At 39.7% G+C, this 15,109-nt stretch overlaps 1 protein-coding gene across 1 annotated transcript; it reads right to left on the bottom strand.

Moving 5' to 3' along the window:
• Positions 1 to 596: 596 nt before the first annotated feature.
• On the bottom strand, positions 597 to 13,269 carry LOC117128071 (E3 ubiquitin-protein ligase UPL1). Its single transcript, XM_033279581.1, has 17 exons — positions 13,120 to 13,269; positions 12,942 to 13,040; positions 12,696 to 12,791; positions 12,398 to 12,604; positions 5,920 to 12,301; positions 4,728 to 5,782; positions 4,364 to 4,654; positions 4,083 to 4,287; positions 3,719 to 3,993; positions 3,333 to 3,625; positions 2,103 to 3,213; positions 1,859 to 2,005; positions 1,689 to 1,769; positions 1,374 to 1,599; positions 1,144 to 1,283; positions 944 to 1,050; positions 597 to 847 (listed from the first exon to the last, which is right to left on the bottom strand). Exons 2-17 carry the CDS (start codon positions 13,038 to 13,040, stop codon positions 745 to 747), a joined length of 10,818 nt encoding a protein of 3,605 aa, XP_033135472.1. The 5' UTR covers positions 13,120 to 13,269; the 3' UTR covers positions 597 to 744.
• Between the last annotated feature and the right edge of the window lie 1,840 nt (positions 13,270 to 15,109).

Genomic DNA, 15,109 nt, shown 5'->3' with positions numbered 1-15,109 from the left:
ATGTGATATACATAGAATTACAGAGAAAATAATTTGCTACTCACTTAAAATGCATGTCAAATTTTTTATTTCAAGAATTAACAAAAAGTGACATCTAAAATTTAAAAACAATAACCAAATCAATGTCCTTTTTAGTTTCAAAATATTATGTCCAAATTTTATTAACCATTCAATCTATGAAAAATAAAAAAAATTAGTTAAGTGAGAGTTATATTTTTAAATACAAGAAATTTGAGAATTGAAAAATTTTAAATTTTTTTTCAAAATCTAAATATCCGAACCCGATCCAAAATAACCGAACCCAAAGTACAGAAATACTTGAATGGATCCTATACCAATATACCGAAATACCCAAAAATCAGAAATACCCGATCCGAACCCGAATGCCCACCCTTACTATACCAATCATTTTATTACACAATTTAGCAAAAACATACAACTTCTACAGCATACTGCCAATCAAGGTGTAAGCGAGTTGAGCATAGAGAGAATTTCTTGTATCCAATAAGAGGTGGAAGCGCTTGTAATAGAGAAAGTGGTTATTTGTGTTATGATTTTCATAGGAAGTGCCTTTCCATATAAATTTCTCTGCAAACTAAGGGATAAAAATATCTATTGAACATACTCTTTTAAAAGGACGTTCGAGTAGAGAGTGCGAATTACAGAAAATCATTCGTTTTGCCCAAAAGGTATATGTATAGAATGAAATAGCAAAATAAAAAAAAAAGGAAGCTGGTTTTTGTTTTAACCAAATCCGAATCCTTCACTTGCTTCATGGATTGCAAGCAGCAGCCTCTCCTGCAGATGTTCCTTAGACGGGTACTCTGGCAGATCTAACTGATTGAAACTGCAAACAAAACAGTTTTGCATATATATTAATATTTGTGGTCATCCATCATCCATCAGATAATAGTCTCATTGGAGGATTGAGATTTTTTTTTACCAGGTATGAGCAGACGGCAAGTGATTAGCGCTTCCATATGCCTTGTGGATCTGAAACTTCTGTGCCCCTGAAATTCCTTGAAGGGCACTAAATCCTTCCAGAGGTACCTGTGTTGTTGAGTTCAAAACGTCAGTTTCCCACTTTGTAAAGGAAAAGAACAATATTATCTTAATGAAACAAACCAAACATGTTTTCTTTACCTTAGAGGTTCCAGTCACAAACTGCAATAGACGGGCTTTGTCTTCTTTGCTCAATCCCTGAACAACCTCCCAGAACCACTGGATAACAGGGGATCCAGGACTATACCCAGAATATTCAGTATTCGCCCTCAGGTTATCCACTGATGCATAAACACCCAACAAAAAAAGGTCAGAGGCAACGAAATTCTTGGTACAGGAGGATTATGATATATTTTATAACTACTACTTACAGTCGATATCAGGAAGACCACTTATTAATAACTCCAGTTCCTTGTCGTTAAAAATCGATATTAGATCTTTAAGGATAAGTTCACTAAAGCCTTCCAGGAATGCATTTATCTGAGGACGAATGGCTGTGGTTAATCGATGCTCGGCTATTAGGTCTACATATTCATGCTTATTCTCCTCAGTGACTTTAATGTTCCGCCCTCCAGGGATCAGTTCATGGTCAGTCACCTGCAATTTTTATTTTATTTTAATGTTCGTTCAAAACAAATTATTTCAAAGACACTGTCAAAAAAGGCTGAACAAGTTATAGTTGTTACCTCCGTTTTTTCATACAGTATTAGCTTTTCCTCATCAGCATCAACGCTAAAAGTGAGATCTAGGACATCGCTAATATCATTCTGCATTATTATAGAAAAAAAAAACAGATGAGTAACAAATGCTTTGGACCAAACAAACAAATAAAGGTGTATCTACAGTATATATATACCTCCAGCATCCATTTCAGGGCTTTATAGTAATCGGGATCTATAGCTTCAATATCATGGTACGTGACCTTAACTCCCAAGATATGCTTGTAAAAAGAGCGAGTGAAATGGACGTCAAGTAGTTGACCATCAAACAGAGCTTTTCCAACCTGTGCACGCAGGATAGATAGAATTTAGGAAGGAATTAACGCAGCTGCAAATAAGTCTACTTACTTAGGTAAAAAAAAAAAGAAAAAAAGAGCTTACCACCCGGCCAACGAATTTGAAGTAGGAGAGGTGCTCTGTCTGGTAAACAGAGTTTGGATTCGGTTGGAAAGTCGAGTCATTGCCAACGGTTGTGAACAGAAGAGCTCCTTTGTCAAAAATAACCCTTGACAACAGCTGATACCATTCCCTGGTAAGCCCACCAGCATCAATACCTTCTTCTCCTTGGAAGTGAACAGTCAATCTACCTTTCAGTTCTTGAGTTGACCTCATTCGCAATTGGTTGTATGAATCTTCAAGAATGTAGGCTCTTCTCACTGAGATTCTCAAAGGGCTATGGTGATGGTCATGCTGGTGTTTTATCTTTGATCTGAAGTATGCACGTTTGTTATCAAATTCAATAAAACGTGGAACCTTGAGCATTAGCGAAAAGGACTTCTCAAGCAGAGCAGGATTTTGTCGGATGAAAGCATTAAGAAGTTTCCTGTGCCTTTCAGAAAACTTTATAAAAGAACCGTATTTCTCATCCACCTTGGAGCTGCTGCTTGGTCCTGGGCCCTTGGGCTGCTCCTCAACATCAGAAGCCGCCATGGGAACCGAGATATCACAAGACTGTGATGATGGATGCAATTTCTCACAGGTAACAAAAAACGACTCTACATAAGGCAACATGTTTTGGGCACCAGCAGGAAGTGATTGGCTTACTCCAGCTCCCCTTGTTGTTGCTGAACTCGTCGAGGTTGTTGGAGACGTCGTAGAAGCAGAAGCAGAAGCAGAATCAGAATGCCCCTCTATTTTGCATATGCAATTGCTCAACTCCAGCCACAGAGGTTCCAAAGCTAAATTGATGTTCGATAGCTGACAAAACACAGCAACATGCTCTTCGGAATTCTTCTCTTTTGTGATTAACAACGAATCAACGAGGGAGCTTAATGCCTGCAAAACCCTCAGTACTCCTGATCCATCTGATGACGTGGTACTTAGAAGCGTTTTTACGGCTTCACCGAACATGTGAAGTTCACTGATCGCTGATCTTGTCAGGTTCTGTATTGCGTTTGCAAGCTCTGTGATAAACAAATGACAATGGCTTGGAGCAATGGCCACAAGTTTTTTCAGCACCTCCGCTACAAGGGTGTATGCATTATCTGACAAACTGAATCAACAGCACAACAATTAGTAAGGCTAGTTGTAGAACTTACAGAATTTAAGCATTAACTGACAGATAGAAAGAACAGAAAGTAGGAGGTGTTCACATATAAGCATCTGACATACCCTTCACGTGCAAGTAATGAACAAAGCAGACACAGCTCTGACTGGGGAAGATTAAGCAACACAGTATGAACATCACATTCACTCTCTGCTCTGTAGGACGAACTTCCAGATGAGACAATTGGCTTGGTCACTGTACCAGCAGTGCCAGATACCATATCGTGGTTTTCTGCATTGTTTTCAACTTCTAATGCTTGATGCGTTGATTGCTGCTCGCTGGCAGACCCATCTGATCCGTCAGCTGACTCAGACTTTCGTTCAGCGTTGTCAATGATGACCTCCAGTAAGTTCAGCAGCTGGAACAAATGATGAGAAAATACATACAAACCCGAGTTAGTTTTCATAACAGTAAACAAAGCCAAACCATAGCACCGAATGAAAAGGAGTACCTGTTCAAGATGAGCCACACTTCTCAAATAAAGGGGCTGATTCAAGAGGCTTAGAAGCAACGCAAAGGCTACAGATTCGGGTTCCTGCTGCGTTCTGCTCATGTGATCATCACTTACTACAACAGCTTTTCCACGTGCCTTGTCTGAGGGTACTGAACCTTGAAGGGAAGGCAGGGAAAGCCTGGATTGAAGCAGAATCTTTGCTACGTATATATGATTTCGTGCCAAATATGTCAAAGTCTCAAGGACACGCCGAGACACTAGAGGAGGAACCCCTGCAAATAGAATTACAACTATTATCTACAGAACTTGGTTATTATAAACACATCCCAAGTCAGAATCCAATGTATTAAGAGATGCATACCATCAAAGTGCTGAGGACGTGAATATGTTACATTGCTTTGACAAGCATAAAGACGATAAGGTGGTTCGGAAACACTCGAGTAGTTAACAGGCTTCCTTGTGTCGAGCATCAGCATATCCATGAATGTATTAACCAAGGAAAACCTTGTTTCGCCATGAGAACATAAATTCAGCAAAAGCCTCTGCAGAGGACCCTTGTAAAGAGGCTGCAGACCAAAGATATATAAATGAATTGTCCAAGTGATGCCAGTTAAATATCTAAGTAATGCATTAGGTAACTACCTGAACTATCCGAAGAACACGAATCATTGCTTGGAGTGCCTCAGTGTTAACTAGGGGAGCTCCAGCGGCCTCTATAACCTTTGCAGCAGACCTACGAGAAGCAATCCCCTCATTTCCAGATATGACACCTTCACCTCGCCTGGATGCCTCCCCTCTACGATGTCTTGGATGCATACCAAAAAGTGCACGGTTATGGTATCGATGAGCAAACCTTTCACGCAACATGTTTGCTTCCGCAACCAGTGCAGGTGTTAAATTTGCAAGAACGGCATCATCTGACGTAAGCAACACCTGATAACAAAAGTAATATTAGATGAATATACTTCAATTCTACTCATGCCGTTAAAAGGCAACAGCTCAATACCTCTTCTCGCAACTCCGAAGGAAACGTTGCAATTATTGAAACGGTGTCCATCTCAACAGGCTGACCTTCAAGCTCATGAGACTGATGAACCCGTTGTGCTTGTTGCTGTGCCAGAACTTCAGCTCGGATATCAGCAGGAAGTGCAGCAAGAAACTCCGGATCAATATCTCCAGAATTCTGCTGTTCATTGCTAGAAGGTTCTGGCGCTTGTCCTTGCTGAGCTGAAAGGACTTCAGCTCGCAGTCCCTCAGGTAGGGCATCTAAAAACGCAGGATCAATAGAACTAGAAGCAACATCCCTGTTAACTGGTTGCTCCTCTGGTGGATTATCCTGCTCAGCCTCGTGACCGGAGTTCTCAGGAACCTCAGTTACACTATAAAGAGAAGCTTCTCGCCCAGTTGAAGATGGCACAACTGACAAATTTGCTCTTCTTGAGCGCATAGCTGGCTGTACATCATGCCTTTCTGCACCATCATCATGTCCATCAGCACTTCCGATCTCAACATCCAAACTCCTAAGGCTTTCACCCAAGGTTGCCCCACTCCCACCGCTTTCTTGACTCACCGCTTCAACATCCCGAACAGTTGAATCATTTGGATCATATTGCATTTCAACTGACTGAGACCGCGAGCTTGAGACCGAATCAGTAGCAGTGGCTCGTGTATCCGGGGGAGCAGATGCAACTGGCGAAACGATAGAGGGAGCAGACACATTGGCACCTCCATTACCAGTGGCGTTTTCATCTGGAATTTCAGGTCTGACAGTTGCCTCCTGGGGCTGCCCACTCTCGGCCTGTGACTGGGGTTCCAAAGGTGATGGATTCTGATCAGAAGGATTATCAGAGCCGGGACGTCTCAACTGAGATACCAGCAAATCTTCAAGGCCTTGTGGTACGGTAGAAGCGCCAGATCCAACAATTTGCTGGCTGTCATCAGCCCATAAATTCAAACGATGCCCCTGCCGGCCATTCCTCAAAGATCGGAATATAGCATCCAGCCGTGACGAAGAACTACCGTTGGAATCCCTACCTCCAACAGTATGATCATGTGTGCTTTCTACAAAGAGAAGAAAACGGTCGATTAACAAATTATTCCTTTAGGAAGATCAACACAAACAAAATGTAACCTGGTAGCAAACCCAAATATAACAAAACATAAAAGGGAAATGAACACAAGTAAAAACAAAAGAGAACCTGTTTGACTTTGCGACACTGGAAGTGATGGAGATCCCGATAAAAGAGGATGCTGTGAAGGAGTAGCACCATCCCCAGTTCTGCCAAGAAGGCTGTAAATAGAAGTTGTTCGTCCTTGACGTCTCGAGCCAAAAACTTCAACAGGCATTACATGAAGTGTTTCATCAGAAAATCTATGATCTCTAAGAACCTCCAAATGATCAAGAACGTTTAGCCCATTGATTCCATCCTCAAACCTGAGAATTACCCGATCTTCATCATCTTCGTCCTCTTCATCCTCTTCAACCAGTATTTCCTCTTCAAATTCATCATCCTCAAGCTCATGATCATCTTGATCTGTGTCATGATGAGGCAGGTGATGTACATCTTCTTCTTCTTCTTCTTCCAAGTCATTGTCCTCCTCGTCTTCTTCTTCATTATCGTTTTCATCCTCATCTATTTCGTCACCCTCATCACCAGACATCTCTTCGTCTTCCTCTTCATCAAGATTTTCCGGCACGTGGGTATGCATCTCAAACTCTATACCCATCGACCCAATCCCGTTTTCCAACCCCCTAGCATCCTCAGCTGCTTCTTGCATATAATCATCCCCACCTGCGGCAAATCCTTCATCCAAGTCTTGATCATGCTCCATGTCATCTGTCACATCTTCTGAACCAACAAAAGTGTGGGAACCGCCAAAATTCTCCGCATGATCAGCTGTCATGGAATCATGATTCGACCGCAGCATAATTTCCCCTGCTTCAGATGCATCAGCAGTAGTATCTCCTCTTCCTGATTGAATTTGATCAGATGACTTGTTCGCATTTTCATTCTTCGAGTTCGAATCAGCAGAATGGGCATGCTCCTTAGTCACCAACTCCAAAACTTTTATGATTCCTGTTACAGTTTTGGGAGATTCTACGTTGTCCAAGTCCAACACTTCAAGAGTACGAGTAAGAGACTTAACCAATCCAACATCAACAAAAGTATTCGAAGCTTCTGAAGATATATGTGATCCAGTAGGTGACCGAGCAGAGAGCATATCACTCAACAAATCTATCAAAATGTGTATTTCATTAACTGGAGGTCTAAGCCCATTGGAGGTACCTATGAAGTCATTGAAGATACTGCTAATGTCAGAAAATATCCTCTTCCTTGCTTCAGCTGATCTAACAGATGCACCCACTAAAAACTGATTAGCCCTACTTGCCAGCTTTTGCCGCCAATCACTCTCAGATTTCTTTTCCTTCTTCACCCGTGAGTATGGAATAAACTTGTGAAGAATATGATGAAATATTCCACCAACTTGACCCCCCTTCTGTTGAGGACCTCTAAGACTGTTAATTTCAGCATCTCTTCGAAGTATTATATGGATTGACGAAGAATACATGAACAGTATCTCACTCAAAAGCTTCAGAATGAAAACAATTTTAGCCAATGAAGCTGACATGTCCTGTGAAATAGCTTTCTTTTCTTCAGGTGTGGTAGCAACCGCTTTGCCTTTTCCCTTAGTAGAGGCATGATCAATATCCATGTCTGCTGAAGTAGAATCACCTTCAACCATGTCATCTTTTGGAGGAGGAACGAAATTACAGAGAGAATCCAGAAGCAGCTCAACGACACCAATGAACGACTGAGGAGGTTTCCGGTAAACTTTAGCCTTGGTGCTCCCAGGGGGAGTGGTAGTTGCAACTTCATTAGAAGTCTGAGATTTCTCTTTGTCAGCTCTGTCCTTATCCTTATCCTTCTCTTTGTCTTTTGATTTCTCTTTTTCTTTGACTAACACGATGTAAGGTCTTTCACCAACCATCTCTACTTGGCATATAGAACGAGCGGCCTGGATAAAAGTGACTGGATCCCGAGCAATTACAGAATTCACATGCAACAAAAAATTGCGTGGAGAGATTCTCTGATTTGAGTGCCTGTTGGAAAGTGTTGCAAGAGCATGTTTTATCTCAGATTCCATGGCTTGCTGAAGCGTTTGGGGGTCTTCAAGAATATGACGGATGATACTAGCAGCAACTGAGTCAAACCCTGGAAAAAGACTATTACTCGGCAGAGAAAGCAGTCCTTGCACACCTCCAAAATCAAGAAAGCAGACAGCAACAGAATGCTTCCTTGTCAATGTAGAACACAGTTGTAAAACAGCATGCATAGTTTCAGAAGGAAGCTGATTCCGGATACATGTACAAGCAATCTCAATCAACTTCTTCTGATCGTCAGCATCAACAAGCTGTGGCGAGCCAAAAACAGATTGCAGCTTATCTTGTTTGCTCTCATCAATGGCCAGAGATGTCTCACCTTTTTGCAACTCCTCTATAAGCTCAGTATTTAATTTCTGGTCCACTTGTAGCAGCCTATCAATGGCAAGAAACCCTGTCGTCACCCACTTTGGAACATTATACTTTTCCTTATCAATACTACCAGAATCCCACTTTGAGAGTACATCGCACACAAGTCTTACAATACCCGCCTTCAGCGCAACTTCCCGGGAACCTGCGTCTTCATGTAGAATCAAAGCAAGAACATGCAACAGAGCAGAGAGTAGATTGTTCTTTGTGTCATCGAAGACAGGACAACAATCCTTAATCCGGCTAAGAAGGCAAGATATAACACCAGATCGGTGTTCTCCATTGTTTTCTGAGCATATCAATACAAGCAAGTCTCTAACGGGAAAAGCAAGGGGCTCTTTCATCTGCAGAAGCTTCGTACATGTTGTTATAAGCTCTTCAACTGGTGGCAGCGAGACTATTTCTGCTTCAATCTGTTCTCGAGTTTCATCTACAACATTCTCCTTTGTATCTGATTCAGAATTTCCAAGGGACATTGCAAGAGCACGAGCAAGCTCATCGTCCTCTTGGATTTCTTCTGGGTGGGAAAACAGCCATTCCATGGCTAACTCAACACTGTTCGATCCAACCTGTCTCAAAGCTTCTTCGGCTCTGGATCTGGAGAACCCCATCTCCACAATTGTTGAAATGGTTGTTTCACTGGGAGGTGGACCTGTTACACGAGCGCTACTACTGCCAGCTAAGCTTTTCAGTTCAACTCCAGAATACACATGCTTGATGATGGAAATGAGGGCAGTGACGAAATCATAACTACATTCCGTAAATAGTGGATGAGTCCAAACCGGAAGTACAGCTTTCAACACAATGGACTGCAGGATCTTCACAAATGTCTCAGCATCTTGTGGAAATGGAATATTCCCATTTTCTACTGGTTGAACGAGCAAGTGTTTTGTGGATGGAGATAAGATAAACGATGACGTAACCAAATGGTCCATGAGCTTCCCGTAGCCAGCCAGCGGACCATATATCCAGGCATGATCTGTGTCTTCCTTTTCATCCTGCTTTCCTTTAACATCATCAGTCTCCATCGGAGACGAGTAGCTCCTATTAATTGAAAATAAAAGCTGGCTAGTAGCATCAAATGTTGTCAAAACCGTCTGAATCACCCCGCGGCCATAAAAGCAATTTATCAGAACAGGATTACACGAATCAGGCCTGTCAAGAAGGACAGCATCGATGAAGTCAACAACCTTGCCAAGGTAGAGACATTTAGTTGACCTTGATGCCTCGGCTGCAATCTCATGGCCTTCAAAATTCAAGTGATCAAGGGATATTGAAGCAAAACTTGAGGCAACTAACTTAGAAGACGGAGATACATTTACTGTATCTTCTCTCCGACGAGATTGGAGCAGCATTGCCTTCCCTAACTCTTGGAATATGTATGTGATGTGGAAGGACAATGACTTCACCATGTCACAGCATGATGTATAATAGGATCCATCTCTTTCAAGCTCTCTGTTACCAGAAGCGTCTGATGAACTAGAGGGACCATCACTGATTGGTCGGGGTTGAAATCCAGTCGATGCACGTCCAAGATCACGGTAAAGATTTATTAAATCAAAGAATTGCGATTCTGCGCTCCATCCTGACGTTCTCCTCTGAAATAATGGATCCAGAAACTGTCTAAAAGAACTGAACCTTTGTCTTTCCGTTCCATTTGAAGACAGCTCCGTTTGCTCTGACTCGGGAGAAGTATTTGAACTTTCCAGCGTTCCACTCTCGTAAACTGCTATATGCCATAGAATTTCACGGTGCAAAAGGCCTGTATTCTCCAGAACATCCTTGCTTCCATTTGCAAACTCCGAAAGCAATGCAGTCATCCAACGGTTATCCTTTGATGCAGCTAGAAACAGAAGAAACTCCACAAGGAAAAGAGAAGAAAAAATTCCACAGCTTGGAGAAAGTTTTCGATCAAGTAAGAATGTCCCCGAGAGATCTTGCAGTCCTCCTAAAGCTTTCTTCACCTGATCACGAAGAGAAGAGCAAAAGGCCCGAGCAAGAGAAGCAGAGTGATGCTGCGTAAAACCCTTAAAAACAATGGTGCTGTGCAAGGCAATAGACACCCCTTCAGAAGACTGAGCAATGCTAGGTCGCAAGAGAAGCTTAAGTAACGCCTCAATGCCAGACTTCTCCACAAAGAGACGAGAAGTCTCAGCATTCTCCATTGTTCTGTGGAGCAGAATTATCAGATGAAAGATGCAGAGTTGAACAAACTGCTCATGGCTGACGCCATTTATGTTCTTCACATCTGAATCCATTTCCATTGCAGTACTTACAGAGGATGATGAAGAACCACTCTCTCCAAAGCATGCAATTCTATCCACAATTTCAATGATTATTTCAACACCGGTGGCTCTTAGAGATGAGACATGACGCAAAAGCTCTTCCACGGCATTTGTAAACGGAACGATGGCCTCATTCATAGCTAGAACATACTTCTTGGAAGTAAATACATCAACAAGGAAGCGCAGTGCCGAAGTTTCTTTTACAGTCTCCAAACCTTTGCTATTAAGAGATATTGCACCGAGGCCATTTGGAATGCATGCAATAGCCTTGGAAGAAGGAAGTACTCCTGATACAACTGAAGACAGAAATGCTTCAGGGAGGCCCATTTCAAACAGGGAAGTAAGAGATGTGGGGTCTTTGTGGATTAAATCACTCATAACCGTCACAGCTGAGTAATAGATATCGCCACCAAATTTATCTGCATTCCTGTATATCAAAGACAAAGTGGCAGGCAAGGTACTCTCCTGAGAGCTTTGAGACCTATTCGCATTTCCAGGAGTATACGTAGAAGAACCAAGAGACTTCAAAAGAACCTTGATGAGTCTCTTTCGGGAGAGCAACTGATCACCATTTATATCTAACGATTCACCAACCACCATATCACTGTTGTTCTCTCCAGTCAACTTAAGAATGTGATGAACCTCTAACTCTAACCTCTGAGACAAAAGTTCTACTCCCCCAAGATCCCGGAGTAGAGGAACTGCAGAACTGCTATAATCCATGAGCTTCTGTAGTGCTTTAACAGCCAAATACACAAGATGCAGGTGACTCGGATCAGTATACTCCAAGAGAGGGAGAAATGTGGGAACCATGCCAGAGCCCCTTATAGTGCTTCCAGATGACGATGATGAAACAATGTGAAGCAAATAAAACTGAAGTAGCGCCTCAACAAAAGCAATAGATGATGGATCACTAGAAATCTTCAAAGACAGAACGGCTTTCTGAAGCACATTAAGCAGAATCATTCTGTTGCCTACGGCGAAACTGATGCTAGATCTGCTTAGAATCCTGGCACGATCATGAGAGGCGGAGTATACAGCCAACTGAGCGCCCAATGCAAGCATGGCAAGAGTTCTAATGGTTCCGGGGATTGGTTCTTCAGATCTGACAATTCTTATTAATTCATTTGTATACTCAGGTTCGTTTGCAAAAAAGGATGCAAGTTCTTCTTGAGCATCACTGGACTGAACAAGTACAATAAACGCAAGTAGGCAGATCCTGCTATAACTCCGGCATATTCTGGAAGAACGAAAAGCATGAGCATACCGGACACGGGTCAGTAGAGAGAACCTGAGGTCCGGGGGAACATTGTAATGCTCTATACACTCCTTCAATAACACAAGATCATCCTCTTTCCGCAAGTGCAAATCAGGAATCTGAATCACCCTTGAAGAAGAAGAACTAGCACTACTAGTACCATCATCTATTCTTTGGGCACTGTGTCCACGCAACTCAAAATAAACAGTAGAACCAATCCGAAAATCAGCTTCCTTGTGATTATTTTCCAAGTCGGAAGGAAAGATGCTGAGACCTTCTTCCTGGTTTCTCTCGTTAGCGACAACGCAGGAATACAAACCCAAACCCTCCTCTTTGCTACCCCAGCCCTGGGCAATAGAGAGAAGGAAGCTGTTTACAGAACCACATCCAATCAACTTTCCGCTCCTGTGGAGCTTAGATGAGCTGATTTTCACAAGCGCAGAAAGGGTTTCCAGGGCTGCAATGAGAACCTCTGGATCTGTGGAGGCAAGTAGGAGCTTAAAGTGCTGCAAACAAATAAACGATGTAGGAAAGTGTTACTAATAAAGTTAAACGAGCTTTAATATAGAGATATGGGAAACAGAAGAGGCATGCATGCATACCTCTAAACCATCAAAGGTACTTTTGTTGGGACAATTTTCGAGAATGATCTGCATCACACGAAGAATTTGAAGAAGAGAGTACTTGGGAAAGGGATCCTCATCTTCCAAAATGTGATCAGAGAGGAGAAGGTCATTCCTAGTTGATAAAAAGGTCTTGAAGTACTTGTCAAAATGGAGAAAAAGAGGTCTCCAGTGATGGAAGTTGCCCTGGAATAATAACAATCAATCAATCAATCATCTGAGAAAACCCACAAAAAAAAGAGAGAGAGAGAGAGAGTGTATGTATTAGTATGGTTACCTTACTGTACTCCCAGCGAAAGCCAGAGAGAGGTATCGCAATATCAGAGAGTGGACTCTGGATCACTTTCTCAATAAACGATTTGATCTCCGGAGGCTACAACACAATACAAGACAATAAACCCTAATTAAATTCAGAAAAGGTAAAAGCTTGTGAAAGGATTTCAAAATCAAATTAGAAAGCCCTAATTGAATTCAATCAATATAAATTAAAAAAACCCTAAAACTCGAATTTGAGAGAACTCACAGGCTCAGCGTCGAGCCTAATAGAGGGGCCGATGGAGCCTTCGCCGGAAAGAAGCTGCCGCAACCGTGACGGCATACTTGCCGATCTGCCAGTCGCCATCTACAAGAAAGGTTTGACAGTAATCAATCTCAGAATCGTAACAGATCATCAGAGAACCAAATACGAATCTGTGAGATACCTAGAGAGAGACGAGAATGAACGCAGCAGAAGGAGAGAAGAAAACCCCAGAAAGGAGAGAGGGATACAGAGTAGAGAGACACCGTCTAGGCTTAACTTAATATATTTGAGTTTGGGCTAAATCTAGTTTATTTAACTTAGTTTTGAGAGTTCATACAATAAGTTGATTTGTCAGAGTGGTTATGCGAATTAACCGTGTATCGTAGACCAGGGTTCGAACTATACTGTCGTACAGGTTGCTAATTATTATCATTTTTATCCCAGAGAAACACCACAAATCAAGGGGAATTTTAACATAAATAAGTGTAGAGCAGAATCTATGTAAATTTCTTTATGATTTTTAATTCAAATTTGAATTAATGACTATTCTATGAAAATGTGAATAATATGCTAGAAAGTTGAGTGCATCCCATTAAATATATGTTTGGACAGTTTATTCTGCATCATCATCAATATATGATGTAGTTTTTTTAGTTGTACTAATTGGAATTCATGTTACCTATCTAAACTAAAGTTTCGTTATATTGAATAAGTTATTTTTTAATTTTTTTCATCGTTTAAATTAGTGATTTTAAAAGAAAATATATTGTTGACCAAAAAAAGAGAAAATATATTAAAGAAAAAATGCTACCGAATTAAAGAAAAAACATGTAAAAGAAAAAAATGATTCATGTTTTCCGTGTTTCATTATAGTACTATCAAAGTTAAACTTTCGTTTTAAATAATACTAGATTTTGATCTGCGCTTTCAAAGCGCGGGATTATTTTCGAAACATTCCAAATTTATTTGATATAAATTTGTATTTTAATTGTATCTACACTTAGATATTACAAATGAAACATTATATTCAATGTTTTGAAACCCGATCCGGCCCGCAGTTAAATTGCCAAATTCGGTGGTTCATATGTAATCCATTTTAGTTTTCAAACAAAAAACTGTTATTTAAAAATTATATAAAACCCGTAACAACCGCTAAAACCCGAGATCTGGTTATCGGTTGAACTGATAAATGACCCAATATGTAATCTGGTTTGATTTATTATTATATTTAGAGTATTGTAATATATATTCATGAACGTTCAGATGAATAGTGAATATATTATGAAATTGATATTCCAATTTTAATACAATTTTAGTCCAACTAAAATTTCATCTTGTTAATGGATTAATATTTTGAGTGGATGCATACTAAAAATAAAATAGATTTGAGCATCAATAATGTGTATACATCTATTACAAATTAATGATTTACGTTTGCAAAAAATATAATTGTTTGTTTAGTTAGTTTACTTTTGTTATTCACATATTATTAGATACTTTTTGATGTTTTGTCTATGGCTTATTTTAAATTTTAAATTTAATTTCATTATTCGCATTAAAAATGTAAATATTTATTATTTTAATTTTGATATACATTTTTAATATATTTAGTTCTTAATTTTTATAATTTATATATATAATTTTATTTTTAAACAATTAAAATATTGACTCTTACTCTCTGTCTCTCGCTTCGATTTATGTTAATGTAATGTTTTATGATATATTTATGTTAATATATTTGTTCAATTGGTTTATATTTGATATATATATTACATGTCTGTTTGAGTAACCCGTAAAAATATATTCATTAAACTATCAATAGTAACATATTTCATCATATAATTACGGTTAATATTTATTTTATAATATATATATTTATATATATTTTAATACTCTAACTATAAGAATTATATTTTTATGTATTTGGTGAGGGTTTTGAACAATTTGTTTTTTTTTTGCATTTGTATTAATATATAGTTGTATATATACAATGAATAGATATATATATATATATAATTATTTATTACATTAATAACTAAAATATAATTGCTTAGTTATTTGAATTTCGAATTAATATAAATTAAATTCATAGTTTAAAAAATAATAGATTAGTTAGTTAGTCCTTTAATTTTAGGTATAATGTATATTTAACAATTAAATTAGATATGATG

The sequence above is a fragment of the Brassica rapa genome, chromosome A09 (genome assembly GCF_000309985.2).
Source record: "Brassica rapa cultivar Chiifu-401-42 chromosome A09, CAAS_Brap_v3.01, whole genome shotgun sequence".
Taxonomy (NCBI): domain Eukaryota; kingdom Viridiplantae; phylum Streptophyta; class Magnoliopsida; order Brassicales; family Brassicaceae; genus Brassica; species Brassica rapa.
Note: the sequence above shows the minus strand (reverse complement) of the source record. Positions and strands in the feature narration are given on the sequence as shown.